This window comes from Theropithecus gelada, chromosome 4 (assembly GCF_003255815.1).
Source record: "Theropithecus gelada isolate Dixy chromosome 4, Tgel_1.0, whole genome shotgun sequence".
Lineage (NCBI taxonomy): Eukaryota > Metazoa > Chordata > Mammalia > Primates > Cercopithecidae > Theropithecus > Theropithecus gelada.
Window position 1 is genome coordinate 111,323,057 of NC_037671.1, and position 16,500 is coordinate 111,339,556.

The following is a 16,500-nucleotide window of genomic DNA, read 5'->3' on the forward strand; positions in this document are numbered from 1 at the left end:
CAAACTATTAATATAGTTTTTTCTTTTGAAAATAGAAGAGTCAAATTTATTACTCACCTTAATAGCTTTGATGGCGGCCTTAGTAATTTGGGTCATTTTTGCTTTCGAAATGGGTGGTTTATAGTCATTCAGGGAATACAGCTGATGAAAAAAGAACAAATTTACATACAGCAAAACTCTCCAAGCAATTACATGAAACTACCAAACATGTTCATTTTTATATTCTCAATGAAACCAACTTACTGTTTTTCTTTTACAAATCAAGCTCAACATCATTACCCATCAGGCAAATGCAAATCAAAACTATAATGAGCTACCACTTCACACTTACTTGCTTATAATCAAAAAGACAGTAACAAGTGTAAGCAAGGATGTGGAGAAACTGGAACCCTCATACAATACTGGTGGGAATATAAAATGTTGCAGCAGCTTTGGAAAACAGCTTGATAGTTCCTCAAAAGATTAAACATAGTCAACATATAACCCAGCCAATTCCACTTCTAGGTATGTACCCAAGAGAACTGAGAACATGTATTCACAAAGAACTTGTACGTGATACTTTTTACCATCTGAGGGTTGAAAAAGAAAGAAAGAAAAAAAAAACCTGTACACATGTGGTCATTGTAGCCTTATTCATATAAAATTCATTTAAAATTCATAAAAAAGCAGACATCCAAGTATCTGTCAGTTAATGAGTAAACAAATGTATCTATTCAAAGAAATATGAGCCATAAAAAGAAAAAAAAAGTACTGATACATGTTACAACCTGAATGAACCTTGAAAACATTATGCTAAACTAAAGAAGCCAGGTGAAAAAGGCAACATGTATATAATTCCATTTATACGTAATATCCAGAAAGGGCAAATCTATTGGTGGTTGTCTAGGGCTGAAAGAGTTGAAGATTAATGAGGAATCACTGCTGGTGAGTGTTTCTTGTTGGGATGATGAAAATGGTTTAAAATGGAATGTGACGATGGTTGCACAGAATCACTGAATTGTATACTTTAAGTTGACTGATTTTATGGTATGCATCTCAATAAAACTTTTTAAAAATCAAGGGCTCCGGCTGGGCAAGGTGGCTCATGCCTGTAATTCCAGCACTTTGGGAGGCCTAGGCAGGTAGATCACCTGAGATCAGGAGTTCAAGACCAGCCTGGACAACATGGTGAAACTCTGTCGCTACTAAAAATACAAAACTTAGCTTGACGTGGTGGCAGGCACCTGTAATTCCAGCTACTCGGGAGACTGAGGCAGGAGAACTGCTTGAACCCAAGAGGCGGAGGCTGTAGTGAGCAAAGATTGCACCACTGCACTTCAGCCTGGGAGCCTCCAGAGAGAGACTCCATCTCAAAAAGAAAAAAACAAAAAAAGGGCTCTAATGTTTAACAATAATCACACCCCATCTGCCAATTGATTGATTGATTGATTGAGACAGGGTCTCACTGTGCCACCCAGGCTGGAGTTCAAGGGCATGATCACGGCTCACTGCAGCCTCTACCTCCTGGGTTCAAACTATACTCCCACCTCAGCCTCCCAAGTAGCTGGGACTATAAGCGCATGCCACCACACGGGCTAATTTTTGTATGTTTTGTAGACGTGGGGTTTCACCATGTCGTCTGGGCTGGTCTTGAACTCCTGGGCTCAAGCAATCTGCCTACTTCGGCCTCTCAAAGTGGTGAGGTTACAAGCATGAGCCACAGTGCCTGGGCTACCTCCAAATCTTTGTTTTGAAATTTCTCATATAAACAAAGGGAAAGAATCCTACTCAGAGTGAGGAAATTAGGCAACAGACAACTAAGCTTAAATGAATACTGATTAAAACTTCTACTGTATGCACAGATGCTGATTTTTAAGTATAATACTGTAAGATATTAATTAGAAGTTTGGAAACTAAACTTTGGCCATGTTGGCTAGGCTGGTCTCAAACTCCTGGGCTCAAGTGATCCGCCTGCCTTGGTTTCCCAAAGTGCTGGGATTACAGGCGTGAGCCACTGCGCCTGGCTTACTTATATGTGGATTTTTCCAATAAACATTAGAAAATTTTTGAGAGATTTTTGACAATTTAAAAATACATGCAGAGGAACTGTGTAGCCTAGCAATATTGAAAAAACAAAAAAGGCATGTCATGAATGCATAAAATATATGCAGATACTAGTTTATTTTAGTTTAACATTTACTACCATAACATACATAGCATCATTCACAGGAGAGAGAAACATAAACAATGTTAAAGATGTAATATTAATCATAACCGCAAAAACCTCTAGTATAATAATTTCACAGCCACCTACTGTTGCTATTGCAGTGAGCTCAAGTGTGAGTATCCACTTAAAATGCCATGTGATGTTAACCATTTCTGCATGAACAGTTCATCTGTCTAATAAATTGCTATCATAGTAAAAAATTGTATCTTGCAGTTCTTGAAGATTTTTCATTGTGTTTCGTGCAGTAACATAAACCTTGAATACCAGCACAGACCCATGGGAAGTGGCACTAGTGATGCTGAAGGCATTCTCAAGAAGCAAAGTTATGACATTAAAAGGAAAGCGCTGACTTGCTTGATATGTACAGTAGGTTGAGGTCTTCAGCTGCAGTTGCCCACCTTTTCAAGATAAATGAATCTGGCATATGAGGACCATTGTCAAAAAGAAAAGGAAATTCGTGAAGCGTCACTGCAGCTATCCCAAAAGGCCAAAAACCTCGAACTTTTTGTGAAATACCTTTTTATTTTGTATTGAAAATGCAGCCTCTGTGTGGGTACAGAATTGTTATAAGAAAGGCATACCTACAGACTCTAATATGATTAGAGAAAAGCTAAGTCATTATACGATACCTTAAAGCAAAAGGGAGGTGACAGATCTAAAGCTGGAGAATTTAATGCCAGCAAAGCATCGTCTGATCATTTTAGAAAGAGGTATGGCTTTAAAAATTTCAAGATACCAGAAGGTCAAGCATGGTGGCTCATGCCTATAATCCCAGCACTTTGGGAGGCCAAGGCCAGCAGCTCACTTAATTCCAGGAGTTCAGGACCAGCCTGGGCAACATGGCAAGACCCCGTTTCTCTAAAACATACCAAAAAAAATTAGACAGGTGTGGTGGCCTGCGCCTGTAGTCCCAACTATCAGCTGAGGTGTGAGGATCAGTTGAGCCCAGGAGGCAGAGGTTGCAGTGAGCTATTATCTGTGCCACCGCACTCCAGCCTGGGTGACACAGTGAGACTCTCATCTCAAAAAAAAAAAAAAAAAGAGAGATAACAGAAGAAGCAGCTTCTGCCAAACAAGAGGCAACACATGATTTCCCAGATAGCATTAAGAATTTAAGAATATCATTGAGGAGAATGAGTATCTTCCTGAACAGGTTTTTGCAGATGAAAGTAATTTATTCTGGGGAAAAAAAAAAAACACACACAAAGAACAATTATTGGTAAGGAAGAAAGGCAAACACCAGGATTTAAAGCAGGAAAGTATAGGCTAACTCTACTATTTTGTGCAAATGCAGTCAGGCTTATAATCAGGACTGCCCTTTCTATAAAGCTGCTAACCTGAGCCTTGATAGGAAAAGATAGAAGACATTGGCTGGCTACCAGTCTTTTGGTTATACAGAAGGAAGGCCTGGGCAAGAACACTTTTTCTGGACTGGTTCCATCAATGCTTTGTCCCTGAAGTCAGGAAGTACCCTGCCAGTAAGGGACTGCCTTTTAAAATTCTTCTCATACTGGACAAGGCCCCTGGCCACCCAGAACTCCATGAAGGTGTCAAAGTAGTCTATGTGTCCCCAAACGAGACGTCTCTAATTCAGCCTCTAGATGAGGGGGTCATAAGGACCAAAGGCTCATTATACACTGTAGTCTACAAAAGGGATCATCAATGCTGTGGAACAGAACCCCAACAGAACATCATAGAAGTCTGGAAGTATTATACCACTGAAGATGCCACCACCGCCACAAAAAAAGCTGTGAAAGCCGTGAAGCACAAAACAATAAATTCCTGCTGGGCAAAACTGTGTCCAGATGTTGCACATGACTTCATAGGATTTATAACAGAACCAATGAAGGAATCATAAAATTGTGGATATAGCCAAAAAAAAAAGGAGGGGGGCGCTGGAGGGAGGTGAAGGGTTTCAGGATACGAATCTTGGAGAAATTCAAGAGCTAATGGACACCACATCAGAGGAATTAACAGAAGACAACCTGACGAAGAAGAGTGCTTCCAAACCAGTGCCAGACGGTCAGGAAGAAGCAGAAGAAGCAGTGCCAGAAAACAAATCTACTTTAGACAATCTGGCAGAAGGGTTACAATTATTCAAGACTGCTTTTGATTTATTTTTAGAACACAAACCCTATGACACAGGCACTAAAATTAAAGCCAACAGTGGAAGAAGAATTGGTGCCATGCTTAGAAACATTTTTAGAGAAATGAAAAAGCAAAAAAGTTGGACAGAAATTATGATTTCTGTAAAGTTACACTGAGTGTATCTGCCTCTCCTGCCTACCCTTCCATCTCCTCCACATCTTCTGCCTCTGCCACCCCTGAGACAGCAAGACCAATCACTCCTCTTTCCCTTCCTCAGCCTACTCAACATGAAGACAACAAGCGTAAAGATTTTTATGATGATCTACTTCTACTTAATGAATAGTAAATATACTTCCTCTTCCGGATAATTTTCTTAGTAACATTTTCTTTTCTCTTACTTTAAGAATACAGTATATAACATATATAACATATAAAAATATGTGTTAACTCTTTATGTTATTGGTGAGGTTTCTGGTCAACAGTATGCTATTATTAGTTGGGGAAGAGTCAAAAGTTACATGATTTTCAGCTACACAGGGGGTTGGTGCCCCTAAACCTGCCATTGTTCAAGGGTCAACTGTACATACGCTTCCAACTAATTATTTATCCAGAGTCTCTAAAATCTAATTTGTTAAATCTGATCATCAGAAAACATCATTTCATCTAATTCTTCACTGAATGCCTTTACTAAAATTTAATATTAAGTTCTCAACTTTAAAGGTTGATAAAAATTTCTAATAGAAGTGTCTTTTACTGATCCTATTAAATAATTAACCTACTTAAATTCAGAAATTAGAGAGTGATTCAGTTAGCTTGGTGCTTACTTTTTATCAAAGATACGTGATTTAACAAGTTTCCTGCTTCTTTCCTTGGCTTCTAGGGATCTTGCCGATACGTTTATTCTACCATCTGAACACACATTTCAAATGTCTACTGACATCTATTTCTCTGCTGTATTTAACTAGTTCCGTTGGATACAAAAATAAACTGTTTTCTATTGTGTTTAATTTTGTTAACTAAGCTGTTTCATGGTTCTTTATAAATCGGTTGGAGTATAAGTTTACTCAACATTTACTGAACTAATGTGAACCCAGCAACATGACTTCAGAAGCACTCTGCCATCACGTAGTTTCCAAGTAAATATGTCCAAAATTTAGGTGTTCTATACAGTTCACTACTGCTCAATCCCAGGCAACAAATTTAATCCTCAAAAAGACCTCCATCTGACAGTGCTGGTGGTATAGTGGTAAGCACAGCTGCCTTCCAAGGACCTCCATCAAAGACCGTTTGTTGAGAATTTTATGAATGACACTGTAACTATCAGTACTTTAGAAAAAGAATATGATGATGATGCTGGCCCATTAGAAGCTTTTCATAAATGTCCTTAAATAATGTACATAAAGAGACTATATTTAATTTAACTTCTTTACATCTACAAGACATGACTGCCTGGTACACAGCAAGCATTCAATAATAAACCTTCATTATCCAACTGATAATTTATTAATATTGCTACAACACACTGCTATTAGGAACTACAAAGCTTCATTCCAATTCTCATTCTAATCAGATAATGTTAACCTGCCTCCAAGAATTGGGAATGTTATTCTCTTCATATTCTCAAAATCTGATCCAGGATAGAAAATCATGGTTTTACAATGAAAAATGCTGAAAAAGAATGAAAGCTGATTCTGGGACCTTTCTTTTCCTTTGCCTGCTGATTCCACCTCTATGCTTGGGTGAGAAGACCATGGCTACATGCTCTGTAGGCTTGTGCTCTCCAGCTACCCAGTGTTCTCTATAGGTTTCCATCTTACCAGTCTACTTCTTGGGATCTGGCTCCCTGCTCCCATGTTTTTCAAAGTCTTAAGTGGCTGCTGATCCCCGTTAGTTTGTTCCATCAAATTCTACCTTTTCTAGGGCTACTGGTGCCTGCTGTGCTATTACTCTCTCTGAACTCTGCTTCCTAAACGACAAGTTTATTCCCCACCTATGCCATGTTCTAATATTATCTAATGTCAAATGACCAAACCCTTTACTTGTGCAAATTCTCTATGCTTATCTGACCTCAGGGATTGAAATAACTTACCAGTCTTCACCTGTCCCTTCCTTTGGCCACTCAAGACTTATCATTTCAATGAAAATATACTAAACAACAGAGCGAGACTCTGTCTCAAAAAAAAAGGAAAAGAAAACACACTAAAGAAGAGCCTTGGTTTTCAGTCTAATTCATTATTTATGTTTCAACTCCCAACATGTACATTAAAGAACGTTCCTTAAACTTGTAAAATTTTAAGTTTCTATACTACCACTTGTAGGCACCACAGTAAATGCGTATTTTTAATCTGAAGACTTATATAAGTCAAATCAATTTCTAATTCCTCAAGGTTTGAGGAATCTTTTACTTAAACTGAGACAGCTACTCCATCACAAAACTTATCTCTAATCAAGATCTTAAAAGCACTCATCAATTAGGTCCAGCATCAGCAAACTTTTTCTGCAAAGGGCCAGATAGTAACCACTTTAGCCTCTGCAGGTCATACTGTCTTCTATTACAATTCCTCAGCACGGCCCTTTGCAACAGGAAAACAGCCATAAACAATTTATATATGAATCAGCACAGTGTGTTCCAACAGAACTTACAAAACCAGGCCAACCCCTGGATTCGGGGAGCATTCTCCATCCTACAGATGTGGGTTTGTTTTTTTTTTTTTTCCTTTTCTGATAAACACTGCAATCTCACACCCCCAGAGAATATACCTATGTCCTTTCCTCCTCTATGCATTAAATGAAACTCATTACCCAAAATCCAAAATTTAACAAAATGCTGTACCTTCATGCTTGTTATTTTAAGTAAATGTCTTCACTTCAAAAATTTTTGTGCCTTTCCCAATTTTAGCAATATTAAATGAATTCTACCATGACCTTAAAGGGCCCAACAAACAGCTTATTATCAGTTATATCCCAGAGAACCATCAACAATGTGCTCATGTACAAAGTTGCTGGTTCTATGGTCAAAGGAATTAACCTTAAGAGTGAACCTAAAATAACTAAATGTAATCAATCCAGTCCATCTTTCTTAACAATGGTCCTTTAAGCCCTTGAGAGTACTGATTAGAATCCCCCAAATCTCCAAAGAAATCAGAAACTTCATAAAAGTTTCTGCAGCCAAGACAATCTTGATACTTTGAATTCCAGACAGCATGTGAACCAGATATTTCCCTTTTCTTCCTCTTATTGGGAGGATAATAAAGAACTCAAGAAAGAAAAAGGTATAAAAATTCACAATGAAAAGCAGAATGAGGAGGGGAGAACAATCAGCAGAGATGTCACAAACTTCCAGAAAATGGAAAGGTGATAAAAAGATTGGTAAATGATGACATAAGAAGGAAACCATAAGCTATAATACACATAAGAAAATATAACCAAGGAGGAAAATACTTTGTCATGGAGAATTCCAAAGTCTCACCACTCCAAATCAAGGTATTAGAGGGCAGGAATGACACAAGCGAACTAGTACATCATCTGCTGCTGCACAAAATCAATAAATAATGTCTAAAACTGACCACCCCAGAAACAGCATTATAAAATTATTATTTTGTGATATGAAGGTAACCACCAGAACTAAAATGTTAAGAATTAAAACTACACTACAGATACTTCAACTGTCAAATAAAATCCCTTATTTTATAATCAGAAATAATATGGCTATATTTATAAGTGACAGTAACGTAACTTCCAAAGCCTCAAGGTGAAATATTTGTATTATAAAAAAAAATGTAGCTCACAAAAAATCTTAAAAGGAAATACTACAAAATGATAATTGGTTTTGTTAGAATAACTTTGGTAGGCAGAATTCTAAGATGGCCCCCAAGACTTCTACCCTGTACACGCCCTATATAATCCCCTCTATATAATGACCATCCTTCAGTGTGGGTGGGACCTATGAACACGACCGGACAGTCACTCCTATGGTAACTATTGTAGTAGACCACAGATGGGACCAATGGCTACTAGGACATGAGGGTAGCCCCTAGAAACTGAGAGTAACCCCTAGCCCACAACCAGTAAAACAAAAAAGAGACCTCAGTCCTACAACCATAAGGACTTCAATTTAGCCAAAAGCCTGAATGAATTTGGAAGAAGGCCCCCGAAGTTTCAAATGGGAGCCCAGCCCTGGATAACACGTCCATCATCCAAGTGAGATCATTAGCAAAAGACCTGGCTAACCAATGCCTAGATCCTAACCTGTGGAAATTATGAAACAAATATATGCTGTTTCTAGCCACAAGCTAAGTTTGCGACAATTTGTTACACAGCAATAGAAAACTAATACAGTAGAAAAAATATGTGAATGCTTTTTTAAAATTTTCTAGTATGTGTATAAACTTGAAAGTTTTCATATTTTTGTGAAACTTTTTATTAATAATTCATAGTAGAAATTAAATTTTAAAACAATATTTCTCGGGTTTTTCCTAAGTTTACAAGTGAAAATAAAAATTCAGTATTTTGCATATAGGAGTAAAAAGTAAATAACAGATTTGTTTCACTAATAAACTGATTTCGCTGATAAAATGGAACCAAAGAACAGAAGCTGTAGAAATAACAGCAGCAAATTCCATATTAAGAAAAGCATGTTCTAAAACAATATGACAAATAGTGACTTTTATAGTCCCTTAAAATAAAAACTCCTTTCCAAACTTTTTCTTCCTAAGGTTTTCAAATTTATTTATAAAAAATATTGAAAATAAAACTTTAAATATAAGCTTTGATTAACTTTTGATATAGCAATATTCCTGAGTGATCAGAATTTTTAAAGATAAAGAGCAAAGGCCAAAAGGAGATGTTACAGACATACTGAGGGAATCCTCCCAGATCAGGTTTTTGATAAAGGCAAAGCTCCTCCCTTTTATTCTAAAAAAAGGGCCAGTCTGAAAACTTCCAAAGTGGTTGGTTGTTTGTTTGTAGAAGCAGTTTTTCTCTATTGCCCAGGCTGGAGTATGGAGTGCACTGGCACAATCTCAACTCCCTGTAACCTGTAACCTCCGCCTCCAGGGTTCAAGCAATTCTCCTGCCTCAGCCGCCCAAGCAGCTGGGATTACGGGTGCCCACCACCATGCCCAGCAAATTTTTGTATTTTTAGTAGAGATGGGGTTTCACCATGTTGCCCAGGTGGTCTCAAACTCCCAACCTCAGGTGATCTGCCTCCCTCAGCCTCCCAACAAAGTGTTTCAAAAGCATCTTTGAAAAAAACAGAACACACGTAACTGCAAACAAAGCACATAAAATCTGAAATGTTACAACTAATAACCCACTATCAAATGTAAGAAATAATCTTTTCTTTTAAGAAAAATGCTTAGAGCCAAGCACAATGGCTCACACCTATAAATTCCAAAACCACTCTGGAAGGCAAAGGTGAGAGGATCGCTTGAGGCCAGGAGTTCAAGACCAGCCTGCACAGCACAGTAAGACTCTGTCTCTATAAATATTAAAAAAATAAAAAAATAAAAAAAAAAAATCAATGGGACATGTGGGTGCATGCCTGTAGTCCCAGCTACCTGGGAGGCTAAGGCAGGAGGATCATTAGAGCCCAAGAGTCCAAGGATGCAGTGAGGCTTTATCACGCCACTGCACTCCAGCCTGGGTGACAGAGCAAGATGGTCTCTAAAAAAATTTTTTCTTTTTTTTTTTTTTGAGACGGAGTCTGGCTCTGTCACCCAGGCTGGAGTGCAGTGGCCGGATCTCAGTTCACTGCAAGCTCCGCCTCCCGGGTTCACGCCATTCTCCTGCCTCAGCCTCCCGAGTAGCTGGGACTACAGGCGCCCGTCACCTCGCCCGGCTAGTTTTTTTTTTGTATTTTTAGTAGAGACGGGGTTTCACCGTGTTAGCCAGGATGGTCTCGATCTCCTGACCTCGTGATCCGCCCGTCTCGGCCTCCCAAAGTGCTGGGATTACAGGCTTGAGCCACCGCGCCCGGCCTTAAAAAAATTTTTAATAAATAAATTCTTAGAACTTTTTTGTGGCATAAAATATTTTAATATGAAAAAATTGGAAAATACAAAAAAACATGAAGAAAACATGTAAACTACCTATAATCCCACAATTCATTACTCATTCAAAATACGTTCATGAGCACTAGGCCTCTGTCATGAAACTTAGTCTGCTTTTAGAGGTAGACAATATTCTAATAAACTAATAGACACAGCAGAGTGTAGTTAAGTATACAATAAAGATAATGTGATGAAGAGTGTGAGATACCGTATGTATTTCTCAGAATTTCAAATCCAGAACTTTAAAAAAAAAAAAAAAGGATAAGACATTACAAAGGGAAGTGATGTTTATTTTCCTAAAATTGTAAGCCTGAAATACGCAAACATCTGTCTAGCAAGATTAAATCTATCTAATCTTTGTAAAGGAGAAAAAAGAAATCCTCTAGCTAATTAATAAAAAAAAGAAAAGAAAAGAAAATGAGCCAGAATTTTATTTTATTTATTTAGAGACAGAGTCTTGCTCTGTTGCCCAGGTTGGAGTGTGGTGGCACCATCTTGGCTCACTGCAGTCTCCACCAGCCGGGTTAAAGTGATTTTCTCACCTCAGCCTCCCAGGTAGCTGGGATAACAGGCATGCACCAACACATGTGGCTAGTTTTTTAAATTTTTGGTAAAGACTGGTTTTTCGCCATGTTGGCCAGGTTGAACTTCTGACTTGAAGTGATCTGTCCACATCAGCCTCCCAAAGTACTGGGATTATAGGCATGAGCCACTATGCCCAGCCCAGAATCTGATTTTCTGAAGTGCTTATAAATTTATTATGATGGCCAGGCGTGGTGGCTCACGCCTGTAATCTCAACATTTTGGGAGGCTGAGGAGAGCAGATCACAAGTTCAGGAGATCAAGACCATTCTGGCTAACATGGTGAAACCCCATCTCTACTAAAAAACTCAAAAAAATTAGCCAGGCGTGGTGGCGGGCGCCTGTAGTTCCAGCTACTCAGGAGGCTGAGGCAGGAGAATGGCGTGAACCTGGGAGACAGAGCCTGCAGTGCGCCAAGATCACGCCACTTCACTCTAGCCTGTGCGACAGAGCGAAGACTCCGTCTCAAAAAAAAAAAAATTATGACATCTGGAGATTCTAATATCCAGATGTCATATTAGTATGAATAAAAATACTTTTTAAAAGATTATGATGACAAATCCAAATGCTCATATGCTTTCAAATTATCTTTCTCTATGGGCTACAACTGTTTTCACATAAATAATTAACATTTGTATTATTAAGCAGGATATGCCATTTTTCAAGCATGGCAACTGTCTAGGATTAACATTACAGTTTTGAATACTGTTAAAAAAGAAGAGATCTATTTTTGAAACTAAGTTAGTTTAAAACTACTTTGAAACAAAGAAAAACTGTAATCAACTCTCCCCAAAACCAAAAACTCATCTGAGTAAGTCCTTTAACTCAACACACAAATGTGCATGTCCTTTCTAAACCCTTGGAATAGAGGGAACTAAAAAATCCTCTAAAAAAGGTATATAGGCTTTACAGTGCCAGCCAAGACAGAGTAAACCAAACTACAAGGCCTTGCTTTCTCACTGATGACAACTCAAAATCCCTACCTCAAGACAAAAAGCAACTACCTGAGTAATCTGGAAGCAAAACAGCAGGCAAACTGGAAACCAGAGTCAAACCTAAAAAATGACCAGTGAAAGCTAAGGTGGCGGGGTGGGTGGCTGTGTGTGGGAGCTGAGGTAATTTCATAGTGTTTGGTATGATCTATGATCTCCCAGCTTTAATCTCAGTGCTAGAATACAGAAAAGTGCAACCAACACTAGTGGGAAAAACCTAGGAGAAACCCCATTCAGCCAGAACACTAGGAAAAACGACTCCTCCATGCTGTAGAGGAGGAGGAGGGAAGGAAAAAACAAAAATGTTTCCCCTTCTTCCTTTTTACTTCTGGCCTTGCCAAGGGTTTGAGGGCAGACTCTGTTACCACACTAGCACCTAAAATCTCGAGAAGATCCATCTGTAGCTAATGCAAGAGGAAACAGGGGTCTCTATTATCCAAAGAAGGGTGAGAGTTCCTATTTTTCTTTTTCACTACTTCACTCTGAAGGCTGAGCTTGGAAAGAAACATGACTTTTTGGCCAGAGAAACAGGGAAAAAAGAACACTGGCATCTGGAGAACGGATGGGAATCCTAGAAAGAGACAGAGAAGAGGATCCCCTAATTTTGTGTATGAACTACGTTCTGGCCTCATCTTAGAATTATGCCTGCATGAAACAGACCCAAAGAAGCACAGCTCTTTGAACTACAATCCACAGAAACCACTGCCCAATTCCTAAAAACTAACTGGAGTGGAAAGTATGCTGTGCACACCTGAAGAGAAGAAATGCTTTGAGAACTGAACTGACACTGGAACCACCACAAAATGGCAAGACAGAACTCGCATCCTGAAGTTAACCAAACTGACTGCCTGATAAACAAAAATCAACATCCTTCAGAGGATTCTGATGAAATCTTACAACATAATATTAAAAATGTCGCCAGCATATAAATGAAACTTGGCAGGGCACAGTGGCTCACACCTGTATGCACGGCACTTTGGGAGGCCAAGGCAGGCGGACTGCTTGAGACCACGATTACAAGACCAGCCTGGGTAACATGGTGAAATCCTGTCTTTACCAAAAATACGAAAACTTAGCTGGGAGTGGTGGCACACACCTGTGGTCCTAGCTACTGAGGAGGCTGAGGTGGGAGAATCACTTGAGCCTGGAAGGCAGAGGTTGCAGTGAGCCAAGACTATGCCACTACATGTACTCCAGCCTGGGTGACAGAGTAAGACTCCATCTCAAAAAAAAAAAAAAAAAAAAAAAGTGAAAGTTACTTCACATAAACCAGGGAATCTTTCCACTGCTTGAGGGAAAAAACAATCAACAAATGCCAATCCCAAGATGGCACAGATGATGGAGTTATCAAACATTTTAAAGCAGTTATAATCATCCAGTGGCATATGTACATGTGTATGTCTGTGTGTCCACACATATGCAGACACACAGATCTACCTATCTTTCCATCTATCCATCCTATCTTTCCATCTATCCATCCTATCTTTCCATCAATCCACCCATTTTGGAAAACTTTGACTTTAACTGATAAACCTCAATAAGTAGCAGCCAATAAAAGTTTTTTTAAATATCTTCCACAATGTGTTACATATTAGGTATTCAAGTATGTGATGATTTGACTTTGATACAGTAGTTTAATAAAAAGTTTCAAAGGTAATCAGGCAACCAAATACGAGCTAGCAAAAGAAATTTATCCAGCTTTCTTACACTTAAGTTCACTTAACAGAGCAGATCAATTTTACTCAAAAAAGTAGAATGCCAAAGCCGTGGCTGATGATAAAAATTTATCTTAATTTTTCCCTCAGAACTTTTTGACAAGTTCTGCAATCCTGTACCTATAATCCTATGCCAATATTCATAGGTATAAAAAATATACTTCTTGGCCGGGCACGGTGGCTCATGCCTAAAATTCCAGCACTTTGGGAGGCCAAGGCAAGCACGTCACTTGAGGCCAGGAGTTTGAGACCAGACTGGCAAACATGGCAAAACCCTATCTCTAGTAAAAATAAAAATTAGCTGCGCGTAGTGGCGTGCAACTGTAGTCCTAGCTGCTCAGGAAGACTGCTTGAACCCAGAAGACAGAGGTTGCATCACTGCACTTCAGCCTGGGCAACAGACAGAGACTCCGTCTCAAAAAAAAAAAAAAAAAAAAAAACAGAACTTATTTATTTATTGAGACAGGGCCTCAGTCTGTCACCCAGGCTGGAGTGCTGTGGTGCAACCTCAGCTCACTGCAACCTCCGTCTTCCAGGCTCAAGCGATCCACCTCAGCCTCCCGAGTAGCTAGGACAATAGGAATGCACCCACATGTTCAGCTTTTTTGTATTTCTTGTAGAGATGGGTTTCGCTGTGTTGCCCAGGCTGGTCTTAAACTCCTGAGGCTCAAGCGACCTGCCCTCCTCCGCTTCCCAAAATGCTGGGATTACAGGCGTGAGCCACAGCATCCAGCCTAAAGAATATATTTCAATGCAACAGAATGTTTCACTCTGAAATAATCCCCAATATCATTTGTTATAGTATAAAATAATCAACCTTGTATACAACGTATAAATTTGAGAGTTAATCATCCACGTTCTTACTCAAATAGTTTTATTATCAAGGTATAATCAACTAAAAACAACTAAACAATTGGGGAATACAAAACCAAATTCAGCTGATTAACAGGCCAAGCCAACATTCATCTAACTACTGAACAACAGCACTATATTCTGCCCTTTAGAAAACAAAAAATAACATGAAGACCCTCACCTCCATTTATCTAACAATCTACTGAGGTAGAGGGGGAGAGTGATATACATATCATTATTATAATACAGTGAGTTCTCAGCCTTTCGAGATTTTTGACAATTCAATAATGATCTCAAAGATCTCTAAAATGTAATCACAAGTAATTCTGCAGAGACACTAATTCAAAATACATGTATTAAACTTAACTATTAGTGACACAGCATCTTTGTTATTCTCTCCTCACACTCCCATATGCATTTAACAGAGAAATAATACTGTATACACAAGTGGTATTTAGGACCTCAAATATTTTCCTCATTAACACAAGATCTGATGACATAATTTAATGTCAAAATAAAAATAAGGGGGGAGGGATATATAAGTGAAATAAACATCCAGTTAGAAACCACAAGCACAAAGTTTAACAAGAAAATGTAAGTGAAATAGACTGGGAAAACAGCATTCCAGTTACAGCTATTATTCCGCTTCCACACTATTTACATTTATAACATACTCATCAATAAATCTTTCTTTACAGTGATTTACAAAAAGTTAAGAGGTGGCTATTTCCTAATGGAAATGTATTAGAATCTCAACAGAACTCTGTGCTTTCCTACTACAAAATCACTGAGTTCCTACACCAACAAGATACACAAGTGGGAATATATAATGCATAGCTTTGCATACAGTAAATCTTCCTGTTTCGCAGCATCATTTATAAGCACTGTATATAATAAGCATATTCCTATTTACAGTCTTATAAAATAATCTTATATAAAGTCTCAAATCCATAGCTCAGGAACCTGTACAGTTGAAGGCAAGGGGAAACTGAAAGGTTTTTAGAAATACAAAGTGATTCAAGCAAAATCACTATTAAAACTAATAATAATAAAAATTAATCTAATAATCTGGGCCAGGGATCCCAGCACTTTGGGAGGCCAAGGCGGGAGTGCCACTTGAGGTCAGGAGTTCGAGACCAGACTGGACATGACAAAAACCCATCTCTACTAAAAATTAAAAAATTAGCCGGGCATGGAGGTGTACATCTGTAATCCCTGCTACTCGGGAGGCTGAGGCACGAGAATCGCTTGAACCCAGGAGGTGGAGGTTGCAGTGAGCCAAGATTACATCACTGCATTTCAGTCTGGGCGACACAGCGAGACTCTGTCTCAAAAAAATAACAACAATAATAATAATCTAATAATCTAAAATATCTAGTTCTATAGGAACTAGAGAAAAAGAGTATAGTAAATTAGGAGCCAATTAAAAACTGACTGCAACAAACCAAAGGAGAAGTGATGAGGATAAGAGCTAAAGTGTTAACACTGAGAATAAAAACAATGAGAAGGATGCAAAATATACATTTAAAAAAAAATAATTCATTAGATTTCATGACTGACAAAGATATGGATGAAAGAGTGGCATTTAAAATAATTCCAAGTTTTCAACTCTTGAGTATTTATGAACATGATTTTACTAATGATAAAAACAAAAGTCTAAAAGTAAGAAATTTGTGGAGGAAAGGCAAGTTTAGACATGAGGTGACAACAATGATTTCAAATGCACATGTAAACAAAATACCTTGAAGATATGAAACTGAATCCCAAAAGAGAAAATTTAAAAATACAAGTAATTTCTGAAGAGAATAGTTGAAAAGATAAGGAATAAATACTGAAAACTAAATAACAAAGGGAGAATAAGTAGAAGAAAAGCCTACAAGGCCTAAGGGTAAAACCATTTCAGAAATGAGACTAACCAACACAAAAATTTGAAAGAGAGAGCTGCATGAGAAAAATGATAAAGACAGTAATATACTTTTCATCTGTGAGGTCCACTGTCAATTATTAAACACTAT

General features: G+C 38.3%; 1 protein-coding gene across 1 annotated transcript in view; it reads right to left on the bottom strand.

Annotated features, from left to right (window-relative positions):
- Window positions 1–16,500, bottom strand: part of TIAM2 (T cell lymphoma invasion and metastasis 2) — a 530,409-nt gene that overhangs the window by 491,880 nt on the left and 22,029 nt on the right. Inside the window, 1 exon segment of the mRNA XM_025381328.1 lies at window positions 58–141. Within this exon segment, the coding sequence (XP_025237113.1) occupies window positions 58–141 (84 nt within the window).